The following is a 16,303-nucleotide window of genomic DNA, read 5'->3' as shown; positions in this document are numbered from 1 at the left end:
TTATAAGAAAAATAACAATAAAAGAGGATATCTTTGTAGCCTATTTAATACAATGAAAGCATGGAATGACCCTTATAATAATGTTATTCTACCATGACCAACTGGAGAAATAAAAGTAGATTTATTTAATAATAAACATGAACATCAATCATGTTTCAGTCAATGTTGTTGTCTGTCTGATGATGCAAATGTCAAAACTAATGTTCACCAGGAAAGCAATGGTCACTGATGATGCTCAACACGGATTCAATTGGTGGATAGAAAAAAAATCTCCAGTCCATCACACTGTTCATGCTGTGTGCTAATGAACGAATGGCATTCCATTAGTTCCAATTTCCTCTCGCGGGACTCACATTCCTAAATATCGCGAATTTTCCTGCTGTTTATATGTGTGGCAGTAGTTTCAGGCAAGTCCAAGAAAGGTGGAGACTTCCTTGCACAATAATCATTACAAACATAGGTTTGGTAAGCTGCTATTCAGCCAAAGGCGAATGGCTTAACTTGCATATCGGTAGTGAATTGGCAAAAACCACCGTGGCTTAGTAAATACACATAGCTAGCTAGCATTCAAGCTGCTAGCTACCGCAGCAACCGGATAGCAGATTCCAAACATCTGATAGCGACATTGAAGGACATTATGGGTGAGTATTTTCATTTATGTGGTTCTTGTTTATCGTGATGGCTATCCGATGTTCCCCGCTTCAAATAGCCTGTAGCCAGAAATAGGGATCCATCATCACCAACCGTGCCCGGATTTGGAGTGTGCTCCTTGTGGGATGGATCACTGTACTATCTTCGTTTAGCTAGTTAAATTAGCTATTTAACACCAAGCGACAATGTTAGCTTCCATGCTAACATAAGCTCTATTTTGCCGGCAAGTTTGCTCAATTATCTAGCTTTGCTAGCTAGCTTACAAGGCAATTCAATGGCCAGGTTTTTGCGTCAGAAGTAATGGTTACTGTATGCCTGTTTTTAGATAGTCAACTAGTTAGCAGTAGCACCAGTTAGTAAAAATGTGAATGTTTTTATCGGTCCAGTGGAAAAGCAAATAGCACGCCACCTCTCCACCCCATCTTTGCTACTTGTTTGCTAACTAAGCGTTATGGGGTGAAACCTAAATAAGATTAAGAAGCAACATTTTCCTCCCACTGCTTGTTCTTTTTGTACAGCATTTCAAGCCAGGTTTGCCCTGGATTATGTTACTTGCAAATGTATGGTGTCAAACCCGCTTGACACAACTCATTGACAGTCCCAGTTTCACACCCAAAGTCTAAGCAACACAGAAAACCTTCTGATAAGTGTGCGCTTGGGGGAAGGCACCAAACACATCTTCCCCATAATCTTGACATATTGCAAAGTGTGAATCTCAAACTTGCATGTCATGAAGCCATTTTTAAAAGAGCTGTATTTGGATGTGTAACATTCAGTGTGAAGTTCTTCAACACTGCTATGTTGTGAAAGATCAACACTTATTTTTAAACAACACTAGTGGTGAACAAAGTACCCAATTGTCATACTTGAGTAAAAGTATAGATACCATAGTAAAAGTCACCCATTAAAATACTACTTGATTAAAAGTCTAAAACTATTTGGTTCTGAATATACTTAAGTATCAAAAGTAAATATAATTGCTAAAATATACTTAAGTATCAAAAGAGAAAATACAAATCATTTTAAATTCCTTCTATTAAGCAAAGCAGGCGGCACCATCTTCTTGTTTTTATGTCTGTATAGCCAGGGGCACACTCATTTACAAAAGATGCATTTGTGTTTAGTGAGTCTGCCAGATCAGAGGCAGTAGGGATGACCATGTGTTGTCTTGGTAAGTGTGTGAATTGGACCGTTTTCCTGTCCTGCTAAGCTTTCAAAATGTAACAAGTACTTTTGGGTGTCAGGTAAAATGTATGTAGTAAAAAGTACATTATTTTCTTTAGGAATGTAGTGAAGTAAAAGTAGTCAAAATTATAAATAGTAAAGTACAGACACCATAAAAAACGACTTAAGTAGTACCTCAAAGTATTTTTACTTACTTTACACCACTGCTGTACACACGGCATGCTGGTGTCTACGGTTTATCATTGGGTTGCGTCCTTTCTTACCAAGGTTCAGTGTAACTAACTTGCTTTGTAGCAGTCGATATGTTTCAACGTGTCAGACTGCCTTACATTTATCGTCTGTGGCATGCTCTCCGTATTTCCATCTCATAGTTTGTATCAGGCTTCCCACTTTAACTTTAGACATTTATCTCTCTCTCTCACACACACACACACACACACCAACCAAAAGTGTTTTCGATCAGTGGAAAAGTATGCAGATATGAGTTTCCTCTAGGCTCATATGTTGGCTAGCAGTCAGTCAGTGTTTGTGTACTAGACTCTAGAGGGGTCTGGGTACAGCTGTGTAGAATGCGGCTAGCAGGCAGCTTCCTGGCCGGCCGCTGTTTCAATGTGTAGCTTACATAACCCAGTGACAGTGTGATGCGTTACCTGAGAGGGGGAAACAGTCAAGGCCACGCTTGCGTGTAAGCTACACATTGAAACAGCGGCCGGCCAGGAAGTACTTGAGTGACGGAAACAATAATCTGGAGGTATTTGATATCCAGCTTTATCTGGCCCAGCCTTAAGAAAATGTCCTCCTTGAGTAACTTTACTCATACACCAGGGCAAGCCCCATGACAGTATACACTGTCTTTCTCAAAGTATTTGTATTTATTATGGATCCCCATTAGCTGCGTCAGTTACTTGATGTGGAATAGAGTTCCATGTAGTCATAGCTCTATGTAGTACTGTGTGCCTCCCATAGTCTGTTCTGGACTTGGGGACTGTGAAGAGCTCTCGTGGCATGTCTTGTGGGGTATGCATGGGTGTCCGAGCTGTGTGCCAGTACTTTAGACTAGAGGTCGACCGATTATGATTTTTCAACGCCGGTACCGATTATTGGAGGACCAAAAAAAGCCGCTACCAATTAATCGGCCGATTAAAAAAATATTTAAAAAAAACAAATTAATAAAATAAAAAAATTATTAAAAAAATTAGAAAAAATAAAATGTATATATATACATACTGCTCAAAAAAATAAAGGGAACACTTAAACAACACATTGTAACTCCAAGTCAATCACACTTCTGTGAAATCAAACTGTCCACTTAAGAAGCAACACTGATTGACAATACATTTCACATGCTGTTGTGCAAATGGAATAGACAACAGGTGGAAATTATAGGCAATTAGCAAGACACCCCCAATAAAGGAGTGGTTCTGCAGGTGGGGACCACAGACCACTTCTCAGTTCCTATGCTTCCTGGCTGATGTTTTGGTCACTTTTGAATGCTGGCGGTGCTTTCACTCTAGTGGTAGCATGAGACGGAGTCTACAACCCACACAAGTGGCTCAGGTAGTGCAGCTCATCCAGGATGGCACATCAATGCGAGCTGTGGCAAGAAGGTTTGCTGTGTCTGTCAGCGTAGTGTCCAGAGCATGGAGGCGCTACCAGGAGACAGGCCAGTACATCAGGAGATGTGGAGGAGGCCGTAGGAGGGCAACAACCCAGCAGCAGGACCGCTACCTCTGCCTTTGTGCAAGGAGGAGCAGGAGGAGCACTGCCAGAGCCCTGCAAAATGACCTCCAGCAGGCCACAAATGTGCATGTGTCTGCTGAAACGGTCAGAAACAGACTCCATGAGGGTGGTATGAGGGCCCGACATCCACAGGTGGGGGTTGTGCTTACAGCCCAACGCCGTGCAGGACGTTTGGCATTTGCCAGAGAACACCAAGATTGGCAAATTCGCCACTGGCGCCCTGTGCTCTTCACAGATGAAAGCAGATTCACACTGAGCACATGTGACAGTCTGGAGACGCCGTGGAGAACGTTCTGCTGCCTGCAACATCCTCCAGCATGACCGGTTTGGCGGTGGGTCAGTCATGGTGTGGGGTGGCATTTATTTGGGGGGCCGCACAGCCCTCCATGTGCTCGCCAGAGGTAGCCTGACTGCCATTAGGTACCGAGATGAGATCCTCAGACCCCTTGTGAGACCATATGCTGGTGCGGTTGGCCCTGGGTTCCTCAAAATGCAAGACAATGCTAGACCTCATGTGGCTGGAGTGTGTCAGCAGTTCCTGCAAGAGGAAGGCACTGATGCTATGGACTGGCCCGTTCCCTAGATCTGAATCCAATTGAGCACATCTGGGACATCATGTCTCGCTCCATCCACCAATGCCACGTTGCACCACAGACTGTCCAGGAGTTGGCAGATGCTTTAGTCCAGGTCTGGGAGGAGATCCCTCAGGAGACCATCCGCCACCTCATCAAGAGCATGCCCAGGCGTTGTAGGGAGGCCATACAGGCACGTGGAGGCCACACACACTACTGAGCCTCATTTTGACTTGTTTTAAGGACATTACATCAAAGTTGGATCAGCCTGTAATGTGGTTTTCCACTTTAATTTTGAGTGTGACTCCAAATCCAGACCTCCATGGGTTGATAAATTGGATTTCCATTGATTTATTTTTGTGTGATTTTGTTGTCAGCACATTCAACTATGTAAAGAAATAAGTATTTAATAAGATTATTTCATTCATTCAGATCTAGGTTGTGTTATTTTAGTGTTCCCTTTATTTTTTTGAGCAGTACATCAGGAGATGTGGAGGAGGCCGTAGGAGGGCAACAACCCAGCAGCAGGACCGCTACCTCTGCCTTTGTGCAAGGAGGAGCAGGAGGAGCACTGCCAGAGCCCTGCAAAATGATTAATGACATGTAATGTAATAATGACAATTACAACAATACTGAATTAACACTTATTTTAACTTAATATAATACATCAATAAAATCAATTTAGCCTCAAATAAATAATGAAACATGTTCAATTTGGTTTAAATAATGCAAAAACAAAGTGTTGGAGAAGAAGGTAAAAGTGCAATATGTGCCATGTAAAAAAAGCTAACGTTTAAGTTCCTTGCTCAGAACATGAGAACATATGAAAGCTGGTGGTTCCTTTTAACATGAGTTTTCAATATTCCCAGGTAAGATGTTTTAGGTTGTAGTTATTATAGGAATTATATGACTATTTCTCTCTATACGATTTGTATTTCATTAACCTTTGACTATTGGATGTTCTTATAGGCACTTTAGTATTGCCAGTGTAACAGTATAGCTTCCGTCCCTCTCCTCGCTCCTACCTGGGATTGAACCAGGAACACATCGACAAAAGCCACCCTCGAAGCAGCGTTACCCATGTAGAGCAAGGGGAAACAACTACTCCAAGTCTCAGAGCGAGTGACGTTTGAAACGCTATTAGCGCGCACCCAGCTAACTAGCTAGCCATTTCACATCGGTTACACCAGCCTCATCTTGGGAGTTGACAGGCTTGAAGTCATAAACAGTGTAATGCATTGCGAAGGGCTGCTGGTAAACGCACGAAAGTGCTGTTTGAATGAACGCTTACGAGCCTGCTGCTGCCTACCATCGCTCAGTCAGACTGCTCTATCAAATCATAGACTTAATTATAACATATTAACACACAGAAATACGAGCCTTAGGTCATTAATATGGTCGAATCCGGAAACTAGCATCTCGAAAACAAAACATTTTTCCTGTCAGGGAAATACGGAACCGTTCCGTATTTTATCTAACGGGTGGCATCCCTAAGTCTAAATATTCCTGTTACATTGCACAGCCTTCAATGTTATGTCATAATTACGTAAAATTCAGGCAAATTAGTTCGCAACGAGCCAGGCGGCCCAAACTGTTGCATATACCCTGACTGCTTGCAATGAACGCAAAATGACACAATTTCACCTGGTTAATATTGCCTGCTAACCTGGATTTATTTTAGCTAAACATGCAGGTTTAAAAATATATACTTTTGTGTATTGATTTTAAGAAAGGCATTGATGTTTATGGTTGGGTACAGTCGTGCAACGATTGTGCTTTTTTCGCAAATGCGCTTTTTTAAAATCATCCCCTGTTTGGGGAAGTCGGCTGTTTTTGTTAGGAAGAAATAGTCTTCGCAGTTTGCAACGAGCCAAGCGGCCCAAACTGCTACATATACCCTGACTCTGTTTGCAAGAGAAGTGACACATTTTCCCTAGTTAATAGAAATTCATGTTAGCAGGCAATATTAACTAAATATGCAGGTTTAAAAATATATACTTGTGTATTGATTTTAAGAAAGGCATTGATGTTTATGGTTGGAGCAACGTGTACCTAAGCGCTTATATGCAACGCAGGACAGGCTAGATAAACTAGTAATATCATCAACCATGTGTAGTTAACTAGTGATTATGATTGATTGTTTTTTATAAGATAAGTTTAATGCTAGCTAGCAACTTACCTTGGCTTCTTACTGCATTCGCGTAACAGGCAGGCTCCTCGTGGAGTGCAATGTAAAGCAGGTGGTTAGAGCGTTGGACTAGTTAACCGTAAGGTTGCAAGATTGAATCCCTGAGCTGACAAGGTAAAAATCTGTCGTTCTGCCCCTGAACAAGGCAGTTAACCCACCGTTCCTAGGCCATCATTGAAAATAAGAATGTGTTCTTAACTTCTATGGCCTAGTTAAATAAAGATAAAAAATAATAAAAATCGGCATCCAAAAATACCGATTTCCGATTGTTATGAAAACTTGAAATCGGCCCTAATTAATCGGCCATTCTGATTAATCGGTCGACCTCTACTTTAGACAAACAGCTCAGTGCATTCAACATGTCAATACCTCTCCTAAATAAAAGTAGTGATGAAGTCAATCTCTCCTCCACTTTTAGCCAGGAGAGATTGACATGCATATTATTAATATTAGCTCTCTGTGTACATCCAAGGGCCAGCTGTGTTGCCCTGTTCTGAGCCAATTGTCATTTTCCTAAGTCCTTTTTTGTGGCACCTGACCACACGACTGAACAGTAGTCAAGGTACAACAAAACTAGGGCCTGTAGGACCTGCCTTGTTGATAGTGTTGTTAAGAAGGCAAAGCATCACTTTATTATAGACAGACTTCTCCCCATCTTAGGTAGTACTGCATCAATATGTTTGACCATGACAGTTTACAATCTAGAGTTACTCCAAGCAGTTTAGTCATCTCAACGTGCTCAATTTCCACATTATTTATTACAAGATTTAGTTGAGGTTTAGGGTTTAGTGAGTGTTTTGTTCCAAATACAATGCTTTTACTTTTAGAAATATTTAGGGCTAACTTATTCCTTGCCACCCACTCTGAACCTAACTGCAGATCTTTGTTGAGTGTTGCAGTCATTTCAGTCGCTGTAGTAGCTGACGTGTACCGTGTTGAGTCATCCGCCGACATAGACACTCTGGCTTTACTCAGTCAGTGGCATGTCATTAGTAAAAATTTTAAAAAGCAAGGGGGCCTAAACGGCTACCCTGGGGAATTCCTGATTCTAACTGGATTCTATTTGAGGCTTCCTTTAAAGAACACCCTCTGTTCTGTTAGACAAGTAACTCTTTATCCACATTATAGCAGGGGGTGTAAAGCCATAACACACACGTTTTTCCAGCAGCAGACTATGATCGATAATGTCAAAAGCTGCACTGAAGTCTAACAAGACAGCCCCTACATTCATTTTATCATACATTTCTCTCAGCTAATCATCAGTCATTGTGTAAGTGCTGTGCTTGTTGAGTGTCCTTTCCTATAAGGATGCTGAAATTCTGTTATCAATTTGTTTACTGTGAAATAGCACTGTATCTGGTCAAACACAATTTCTTCCAGAAGTTTACTAAGGGTTGGTAACAGGCTGATTGGTCAGCTATTTGAGCCAGTAAAGGGGGCTTTACTCTTCTTGGATAGCAGAATGACTTTAGCTTCCCTCCAGGCCTGAGGGTACACGCTCTCTAGTAGGCTTAAATTGAAGATGTGGCAAGTAGGAGTGGCAATATCGTCTGCTATTATCCTGAGTAATTTTCCATCCAGATTGTCAGATCCCGGTGGCTTGTCATAGACGACAATAATGTTTTCACCTCTTCCACACTGACTTTACGGAAATCAAAAGTACAATTTTTGTCTTTCATAATTTGTTCCGATATACTTGGATGTGTAGTGTCAGCGCTTTGTTGCTGGCATGTCATCCCTAAGTTTGCTTATCTTGCCAATGAAAAAGTCATTCAAATAGTTTGCAATATTAGTGGGCTTTGTGATGAATGAGCCATCTGATTCAATTAATGAAGGTGCCCCAAAGCTTTTACTATCATTCTTTATATAATTTATCTTTGTTTCATAGTGTAGTTTCTTTTTATTTAGTTTAGTCACATGATTTCTTAATTTGCAGTACGTTTGCCAATCAGTTGGGCTGCCAGACTTAATTGCCATACCTTTTGCCTCATCCCTCTCAAACATACAATTTTTCAATTCCTCATCAATCCAATAGGATTTAACAGTTTTTACAGTTATTTTCTTAATGAGTGCGTGCTTATTAGTAACTGGAATAAGTAGTTTCATATATGCATCAAGTGCAGCATCTGGTTGTTTCTCATTACACACCACAGACCAGCAAATATTCTTTGCATCAACATATGAATCACTACAAAACTTCTTGTATGACCTCTTATACACTATATTAGGCCCAGCCTTTGGAACTTTGGTTTTCCTAGATATGGCTACTATATTGTGATCCCTACATCCTATGGATTTGGATACTGTTTTAAAGCAAATGTCTGCAGCATGGGAATGTTAATGTTAAGTTAAAAAGGGAAAAGTGATAGGATGGAGACAGCGTAACAGGTCAGCAAGATTAGACATGGCAGATTTATGCAGAGTTTTTGGACACCCACACACACACCCCTTTCTGGGTTAAACAGGTTTGGTGCCAACATTTAGGAATGGCTAGATAGGACAGAGATCATTGTCTGGCTCAATATATTTAGACATAAACAACAATCCTATACACAAAAGCTTTATGATATGCTAGTGTACATGCTTAATTCACTACTTATAACTGGCAGCTGAGATTGACCTTATGACCCCCATGCTGTTGACTAGTTTTATCCCTAATGTGTTTACTATCAAATCAAAGTTTATTGGTCACACACACAGTTTAGCAGATGGTATAGTGGTTGCAGCAAAATGTGTATGTAACTGTCACTTGTCTTTGATTGAGCGCCAGTCTCAGCTGAGACAGCAACAGCTTTTATCTACATTTTCCATTACAATGATTTGATCCCCCTTGGTAAATGGTAGGCTACTACTTTGTGCTTCAAAAATGCCCCTCTGCTGAAATTGAAAGCAGAGTCTAATGCAGTCTTCTAGATCTATGCCCTATTCTGCTGTGTGGACCTTTGGCAGACAATTCATAAGAGAGGCTTCTAAATCAGGATTACTGGACAGCAGCTCAACATTGGGTTTGGCCCGGGGACAAAAACTCTTGTCATTAGCAATCAATTTAATTGTAAATTGCGTCTCATGGCACAAGCCTAGTCTACAGCCTCCAATGACCCAGCATGCCTGGCTGGCTGTGTCCTGGATGATATTTTTCCCAATATCCCCATTGTCTGATAAACATCTCTTTCTCAAGTAGCACTTTTACAAGCATTTTCACTGGCTAGTTCCCAAGGCATGTGCAGACAGACAAAAAGAGAGAACTGGAGGATATTGAGCAATGGTGGGGGGAACCAAAAAAGGGAAGGAGAGTTCATCTCCAAGTGCCCTCCATGCCTTGCCTAGCCTCACTTATGAAACTCTGCTGTGGAACGAATCTCTCTGGCTGGAAATACACTACATGACCAAAAGTATGTGGACATTTGCTCATTCCAAAATCATGGCCATTAATATGGTGTTGGTCCCCCCTTTGCTTCTATAACTGCCTCCACTCCTCTGGGATGCCTTTCCACTGGAGGTTGGAACATTGCTGCGGGGACTTGCTTCCATTCAGCCAAAAGACTATTAGTGAGGTCAGGCACTGATGTTAGCCGATTAGGCCTAGCTCGCAGTCAGCATTCAAATTCATCCCAAAGGTGTTCGATGTTTAAGATCAGGGCTCTGTGCAGTTGAGTTTTTCCACACTGATCTTGACAAACAATTTCTGTATGGACCTCGCTTTGTGCACGGTCGCATTGCCATGCTGAAACAGGAAAGGGCCTGACCCAAACTGTTGCCAAAAAGTTGGAAGCACAGAATTGTCTACAATGTCATTGTATGCTGTAGCATCAAGATTTCCCATCACTGGAACTAAGGTCCTTAGTTGATCCATGAAAAACAGCCCCACACCATTATTCTTCCTCCACCAAACTTTACAGTTGGCACTATGCATTGGGGCAGGTAGCGTTCTCCTGGCATCCGCCAAACCCAGATTTGTCCGTAGTACTCCCAGATGGGAAGCATGATTCATCACTCCAGAGAACACGTTTCCACTGCTCCAGAGTCCAACGGCAGCGAGCTTTACACCACTCCAGCCAATGCTTGGCAATGGGCATGGTGATCTTAGGTGTGTGTGCGGCTGCTCCGCCATTAAAACTAGTGATGCACCGATGTGACATTTTTGGCCGATACCGATATCCGATATTTTACTTGCCAAAAAAAACAACATTAACTGATATTTTAAATTTAGGGGCCTTTTAACTTCTATGGGCTACGTGGGACGCTAGCGTCCCTGCGGGACACAGCCAGTGAAATATCAGGGCGGCAAATTCAAAAACAACAAAATGTCATAATTCAACTTTCTCAAACATACAACTATTTTACACCATTTTAAAGATACACTTCTCCTTGATGTAACCACATTGTCCGATTTCAAAAAGGCTTTACAGCGAAAGCAAAACATTAGATTATGTTAGGAGAGTACATAGACAAAAATAATCACACAGCCATTTTCCAAGCAAGGACATGTGTCAATAAAACCCAAAACAAAGCTAAATGAAGCACTAACCTTTGACGATCTTCATCTGATGACACTCCTAGGACATTATGTTACACAATACATGTATGTTTTGTTCGATAAAGTTCAAATTTATATCCAAAAAACAGCATTTTACATTGGCGCGTGATGTTCAGAAAATGTATTCCCACCAAAACGTCCGGTGAATGTGCACATCAATTTACAAAAATACTCATCATAAACGTTGACAAAATAGATAATTATTTAAAGAATTATAGATGGACTTCTCCTGGATGCAACCGCTGTGTCAGATTTTAAAATAGCTTTACGGAGAAAGCACATTTTTCAATATTCTGAGTACATAGCTCAGCCATCATGGCGAGCTATTCAGGCACCCGCCAAGTTTGGGGCAACCTAAACTCAGAATTATTATTAGAAATATTCTCTTACCTTTGCTGATCTTCGTCAGAATGCACTCCCAGCACTGCTACTTCCACAATAAATGTTGTTTTTGTTCGAAATAATCCATATTTATGTACAAATACCTCCGTTTTGTTCGTGCGTACAGATCACTTATCCAAAGGCATAACGCGCGAGCGCGGAACCAGAGACGAAAAGTCAAAATGTTCCATTACCTTACTTAGAAGCATGTCAAACGCTGTTTAACCTCTATGGGCTAGCGTCCCACCTACTCAACAGCCAGTGTAATCCCGTGGCGCGTTATTCAAAAACCTAAAAAATGCAAAAACTTTTTCAAACATATGACTATTTTACACCATTTTAAAGACAAGACTCTCGTTAATCTAACCACACTGTCTGATTTCAAAAAGGCTTTGCAACGAAAGCTAAACATTAGATTGTCAGCAGAGTACCCAGCCAGAAATAATCAGACACCCATTTTTCAAGCTAGCATATAATGTCACATAAACCCAAACCACAGCTAAATGCAGCACTAACCTTTGATGATCTTCATCAGATGACAACCCTAGGACATTATGTTATACAATACATGCATGTTTTGTTCAATCAAGTTCATATTTATATCAAAAAACAGCTTTTTACATTAGCATGTGACTAGCATGTGACTAGCATTCCCACCGAACACTGCCAGTGAATTTACTAAATTACTCACGATAAACGTTCACAAAAAACATAACAATTATTTTAAGAATTATAGATACAGAACTACTCTATACACTCGATATGTCCGATTTTAAAATAGCTTTTCGGTGAAAGCACATTTTGCAATATTCTCAGTAGATAGCCCGGCATCACAGGGCTAGCTATTTAGACACCCAGCAAGTTTAGCCTTCACCAAACTCCGATTTACTATTAGAAAAGTTTGATTACCTTTGGTATTCTTCGTCAGAATGCACTCCCAGGACTGCTACTTCAATAACAAATGTTGGTTTGGTCCCAAATAATCCATTGTTATATCCAAACAGCGGCGTTTTGTTCGTGCGTTCAAGACACTATCCGAAAGGGTAAATAAGGGTGGCGAGCATGGCGCATTTTTCGTGACAAAAAAAATCTAAATATTCCATTACCGTACTTCGAAGCATGTCAACCGCTGTTTAAAATCAATTTTTATGCCATTTTTCTCGTAAAAAAAGCGATACTATTCCGACCGGGAAAGCCTGTATACGTACAAAGAGAGAGAAAATAAATACATCTCGTTCCCTCGTGCACGAGCGTGAGTCTGAGTACTCTGACCAGCCACTATCCAAACGCGATAATGTGTTTCAGCCAGAGGCTGCCTCGATATCATTCAGCTTTTTCCCGGGTTCTGAGAGCCTATGGGAGCCGTAGGAAATGTCACGTTACGGCAAAGATCCTCAGTCTTCAATAAAAAGAGCCAAGATGAACAACAACTTGTCAGAGAGGGCGCTTCCTGTTTGGAATCTTCTCAGGTTTTTGCCTGCCATATGAGTTCTGTTATACTCACAGACACCATTCAAACAGTTTTAGAAACTTTAGGGTGTTTTCTATCCAAAGCCAATAATTATATGCATATTCTAGTTACTGGGCAGGAGTAGTAACCAGATTAAATCAGGTACGTTTTTTATCCGGCCGTGTCAATACTGTCCCCTAGCCCTAACAGGTTAAATTGGGTACGTTTTTCATCCGGCCGTGAAAATACTGCCCCCTAGCCCAGACGGGTTAAGCATTCTAGTACAGTTAAATAGTTAACATACACACATGGACGCAGCGGTCTAAGGCACTGCAAGAGGCGTCACTACAGTCCCTGGTTCGATTCCATGCTGTATCACATCCGGCCGTGTTTGGGAGTCCCTTGGGCGGCGCACTATTGACCCAGCGTTGTCCGGGTTTGGCCGGCGTAGGCCGTCATCGTAAATAAGAATTTGTTCTTAACTGACTTGCCTAGTTAAATAAAGGTTACACACACCACACTGACCAAAATGTTATTTTGTTGGCATTTACGTATGTCCCCATTACCCATAAAACATAATCAAAACCTATTTATTTTACTTGCTGTGCTGTTTCGTTGTTCATTTGTTCAGTCGTTCTTTACATTTGTTCAGTCTGGTCTTTACGTGTCAAATAACATATTGACAGGTCAAATAACACTATTTGACCAATCAGGACCTGAATATGACTGCACTTCACATAATAATTTAACACGTTCATTCATTTTTTACGTAGTTATTACTCATTGATTACACTATCACTCGTATTTCATATGTCACAACGATTCATCGATACCTATGCTATAATGCTGGTAAAGTTGTCTCGCGCACCTACAGTGCTGGTCATAAAAAAAGCTAGCTAGCTCATGGATGCAAACAATGTTCTTCCCCAAAAATATAGCGAAACGACATCTGTTTCAATAGCTATAGTTAGCTAGCTCACTGCTCAAAAAAATTAAGGGAACACTAAAATAACACATCCTAGATCTGAATGAATGAAATAATCTAATTAAATATTTTTTTCTTTACATAGTTGAATGTGCTGACAACAAAATCACACAAAAATAATCAATGGAAATCCAATTTATCAACCCATGGAGGTCTGGATTTGGAGTCACACTCAAAATTAAAGTGGAAAACCACACTACAGGCTGATCCAACTTTGATGTAATGTCCTTAAAACAAGTCAAAATGAGGCTCAGTAGTGTGTGTGGCCTCCACGTGCCTGTATGACCTCCCTACAACGCCTGGGCATGCTCCAACTCCTGGACAGTCTGTGGTGCAACGTGGCGTTGGTGGATGGAGCGAGACATGATGTCCCAGATGTGCTCAATTGGATTCAGGTCTGGGGAACGGGTGGGCCAGTCCATAGCATCAATGCCTTCCTCTTGCAGGAACTGCTGACACACTCCAGCCACATGGGGTCTAGCATTGTCTTGCATTAGGAGGAACCCAGGGCCAACCGCACCAGCATATGGTCTCACAAGGGGTCTGAGGATCTCATCTCGGTACCTAATGGCAGTCAGGCTACCTCTGGCGAGCACATGGAGGGCTGTGCGGCCCCCCAAAGAAATGCCACCCCACACCATGACTGACCCACCGCCAAACCGGTCATGCTGGAGGATGTTGCAGGCAGCAGAACGTTCTCCACGGCGTCTCCAGACTGTCACATGTGCTCAGTGTGAATCTGCTTTCATCTGTGAAGAGCACAGGGCGCCAGTGGCGAATTTGCCAATCTTGGTGTTCTCTGGCAAATGCCAAACGTCCTGCACGGCGTTGGGCTGTAAGCACAACCCCCACCTGTGGACGTCGGGCCCTCTTACCACCCTCATGGAGTCTGTTTCTGACCGTTTGAGCAGACACATGCACATTTGTGGCCTGCTGGAGGTCATTTTGCAGGGCTCTGGCAGTGCTTCTCCTGCTCCTCCTTGCACAAATGCGGATGTAGCGGTCCTGCTGCTGGGTTGTTGCCCTCATATGGCCTCCTCCACATCTCCTGATGTACTGGCCTGTCTCCTGGTAGCGCCTCCATGCTCTGGACACTACGCTGACAGACACAGCAAACCTTCTTGCCACAGCTCGCATTGATGTGCCATCCTGGATGAGCTGCACTACCTGAGCCACTTGGGTGGGTTGTAGACTCCGTCTCATGCTACCACTAGAGTGAAAGCACCGCCAGCATTCAAAAGTGACCAAAACATCAGCCAGAAAGCATAGGAACTGAGAAGTGGTCTGTGGTCTCCACCTGCAGAACCACTCCTTTTATAGGGGGTGTCTTGCTAATTGCCTATAATTTCCACCTGTTGTCTATTCCATTTGCACAACAGCATGTGAAATGTATTGTCAATCAGTGTTGCTTCCTAAGTGGACAGTTTGATTTCACAGAACTGTGATTGACTTGGAGTTACATTTTTTTGTTTAAGTGTTCCCTTTATTTTTTTTAAGCAGTGTATATACACGGGACACGACAGGAGGAGGGTAAAGGACGTCTGAACTGCTACGTCATCTTGGAAGAAAAAAAGATTGTCTATGTAGATTGTATGGTGGTGTGCTCGATTTTATACACCTGTCAGCAACGGGTGTGGCTGAAATGGCCAAATCCACAAATTTGATGGTGTGTCCACATACTTTTGGCCATGTAGTATATGTTCACTGCCTCTACCTTGTGGTGACACACTGTGACATTGTGTTTCTGTTGCCAAAGGGTCTGAGTGAGTTACTGAGCCCAATCTTTTCCCCCTAATCTCCACTTCATTTAGCATTAGCATATAGCCTTAACCTCCCTATTATGTTAGTTAGAGCTAGGCCTATACTTGGCAATTATGGTGACTCCCAAAAATGTGTACGCTTACTTGGGGTTATTAATAGTATGTGGAGTTGTTTGGAATGTACTGTCTTGATGCTAAGTTTAAGGCTTTTTCCCCCTTCTGCTTCCAATTGGAGAAACAGACCTGTGTTTTATATGGTGTCCTTGTCAAATCAAATTTTATTTGTCACATACACATGTTTAGCAGATATTAATGCGAGTGTAGCGAAATGCTTGTGCTTCTAGTTCTGGCAGTGCTGTAACAAGTAATCAAACAATTCCCCTACAACTACCTAAAACACACAGAGTGCTTCAGGCTTGACTTTCAGAATGTGTGTTGTTGGTTTTATAGGGGGCTCTTCGAATCAACATCCGCTTGTTGCAAATGGTATAGCCTATGTTGTGTAGACTACATTCACCCCAACTTAAGTCAATCAATGTTTTACATGGCATTTCTTATTATTGTGCTCATAATGTGTGAAAGCAACTGAAGTTTTTTATAAGAAATTTGGTCATTCATGCCTTTCTTACTCAAACCTTTCAATCATCTAAGGTACAACCTGGTCTCAGAGCATTTCATATTACTTCATTTAGTGTGACCTGTTACATTTCCTATGGTATGTATTAATTTGTGGATGTCAATCACCCATTTTGAATGATATGTTATGAATTACAATTCGTATTATATGTTATGAATTATCAAAAAGTACAATAGGTTACAACATTTTCTAAATGTATAATGTGTTACACATTGTA

At 41.6% G+C, this 16,303-nt stretch overlaps 1 protein-coding gene across 5 annotated transcripts in view; it reads left to right on the top strand.

The window, feature by feature from the left end:
* The first annotated feature begins 363 nt into the window (after nt 1-363).
* The window catches only part of LOC106607874 (CD2-associated protein), a 108,831-nt gene continuing 92,891 nt past the window's right edge, over nt 364-16,303 (top strand). For 2 of the 5 annotated variants that reach the window (XM_014205330.3, XM_014205329.3), the window contains exon 1: nt 366-641. In XM_014205330.3, the coding sequence (XP_014060805.2) occupies nt 638-641 (4 nt within the window). In that variant the 5' untranslated portion in view covers nt 366-637. Of the gene's footprint in view, nt 642-16,303 lie in introns of all 5 variants that reach the window. The other 3 variants (XM_014205331.3, XM_082976928.1, XM_014205334.3) reach the window with 3 other exon arrangements.

Source organism: Salmo salar, chromosome 06 (genome assembly GCF_965601325.2).
Source record: "Salmo salar chromosome 06, fSalSal1, whole genome shotgun sequence".
Taxonomy (NCBI): domain Eukaryota; kingdom Metazoa; phylum Chordata; class Actinopteri; order Salmoniformes; family Salmonidae; genus Salmo; species Salmo salar.
The sequence above is the reverse complement of the archived record's forward strand: the minus strand, read 5'-3'. Positions and strand labels throughout refer to the sequence as shown.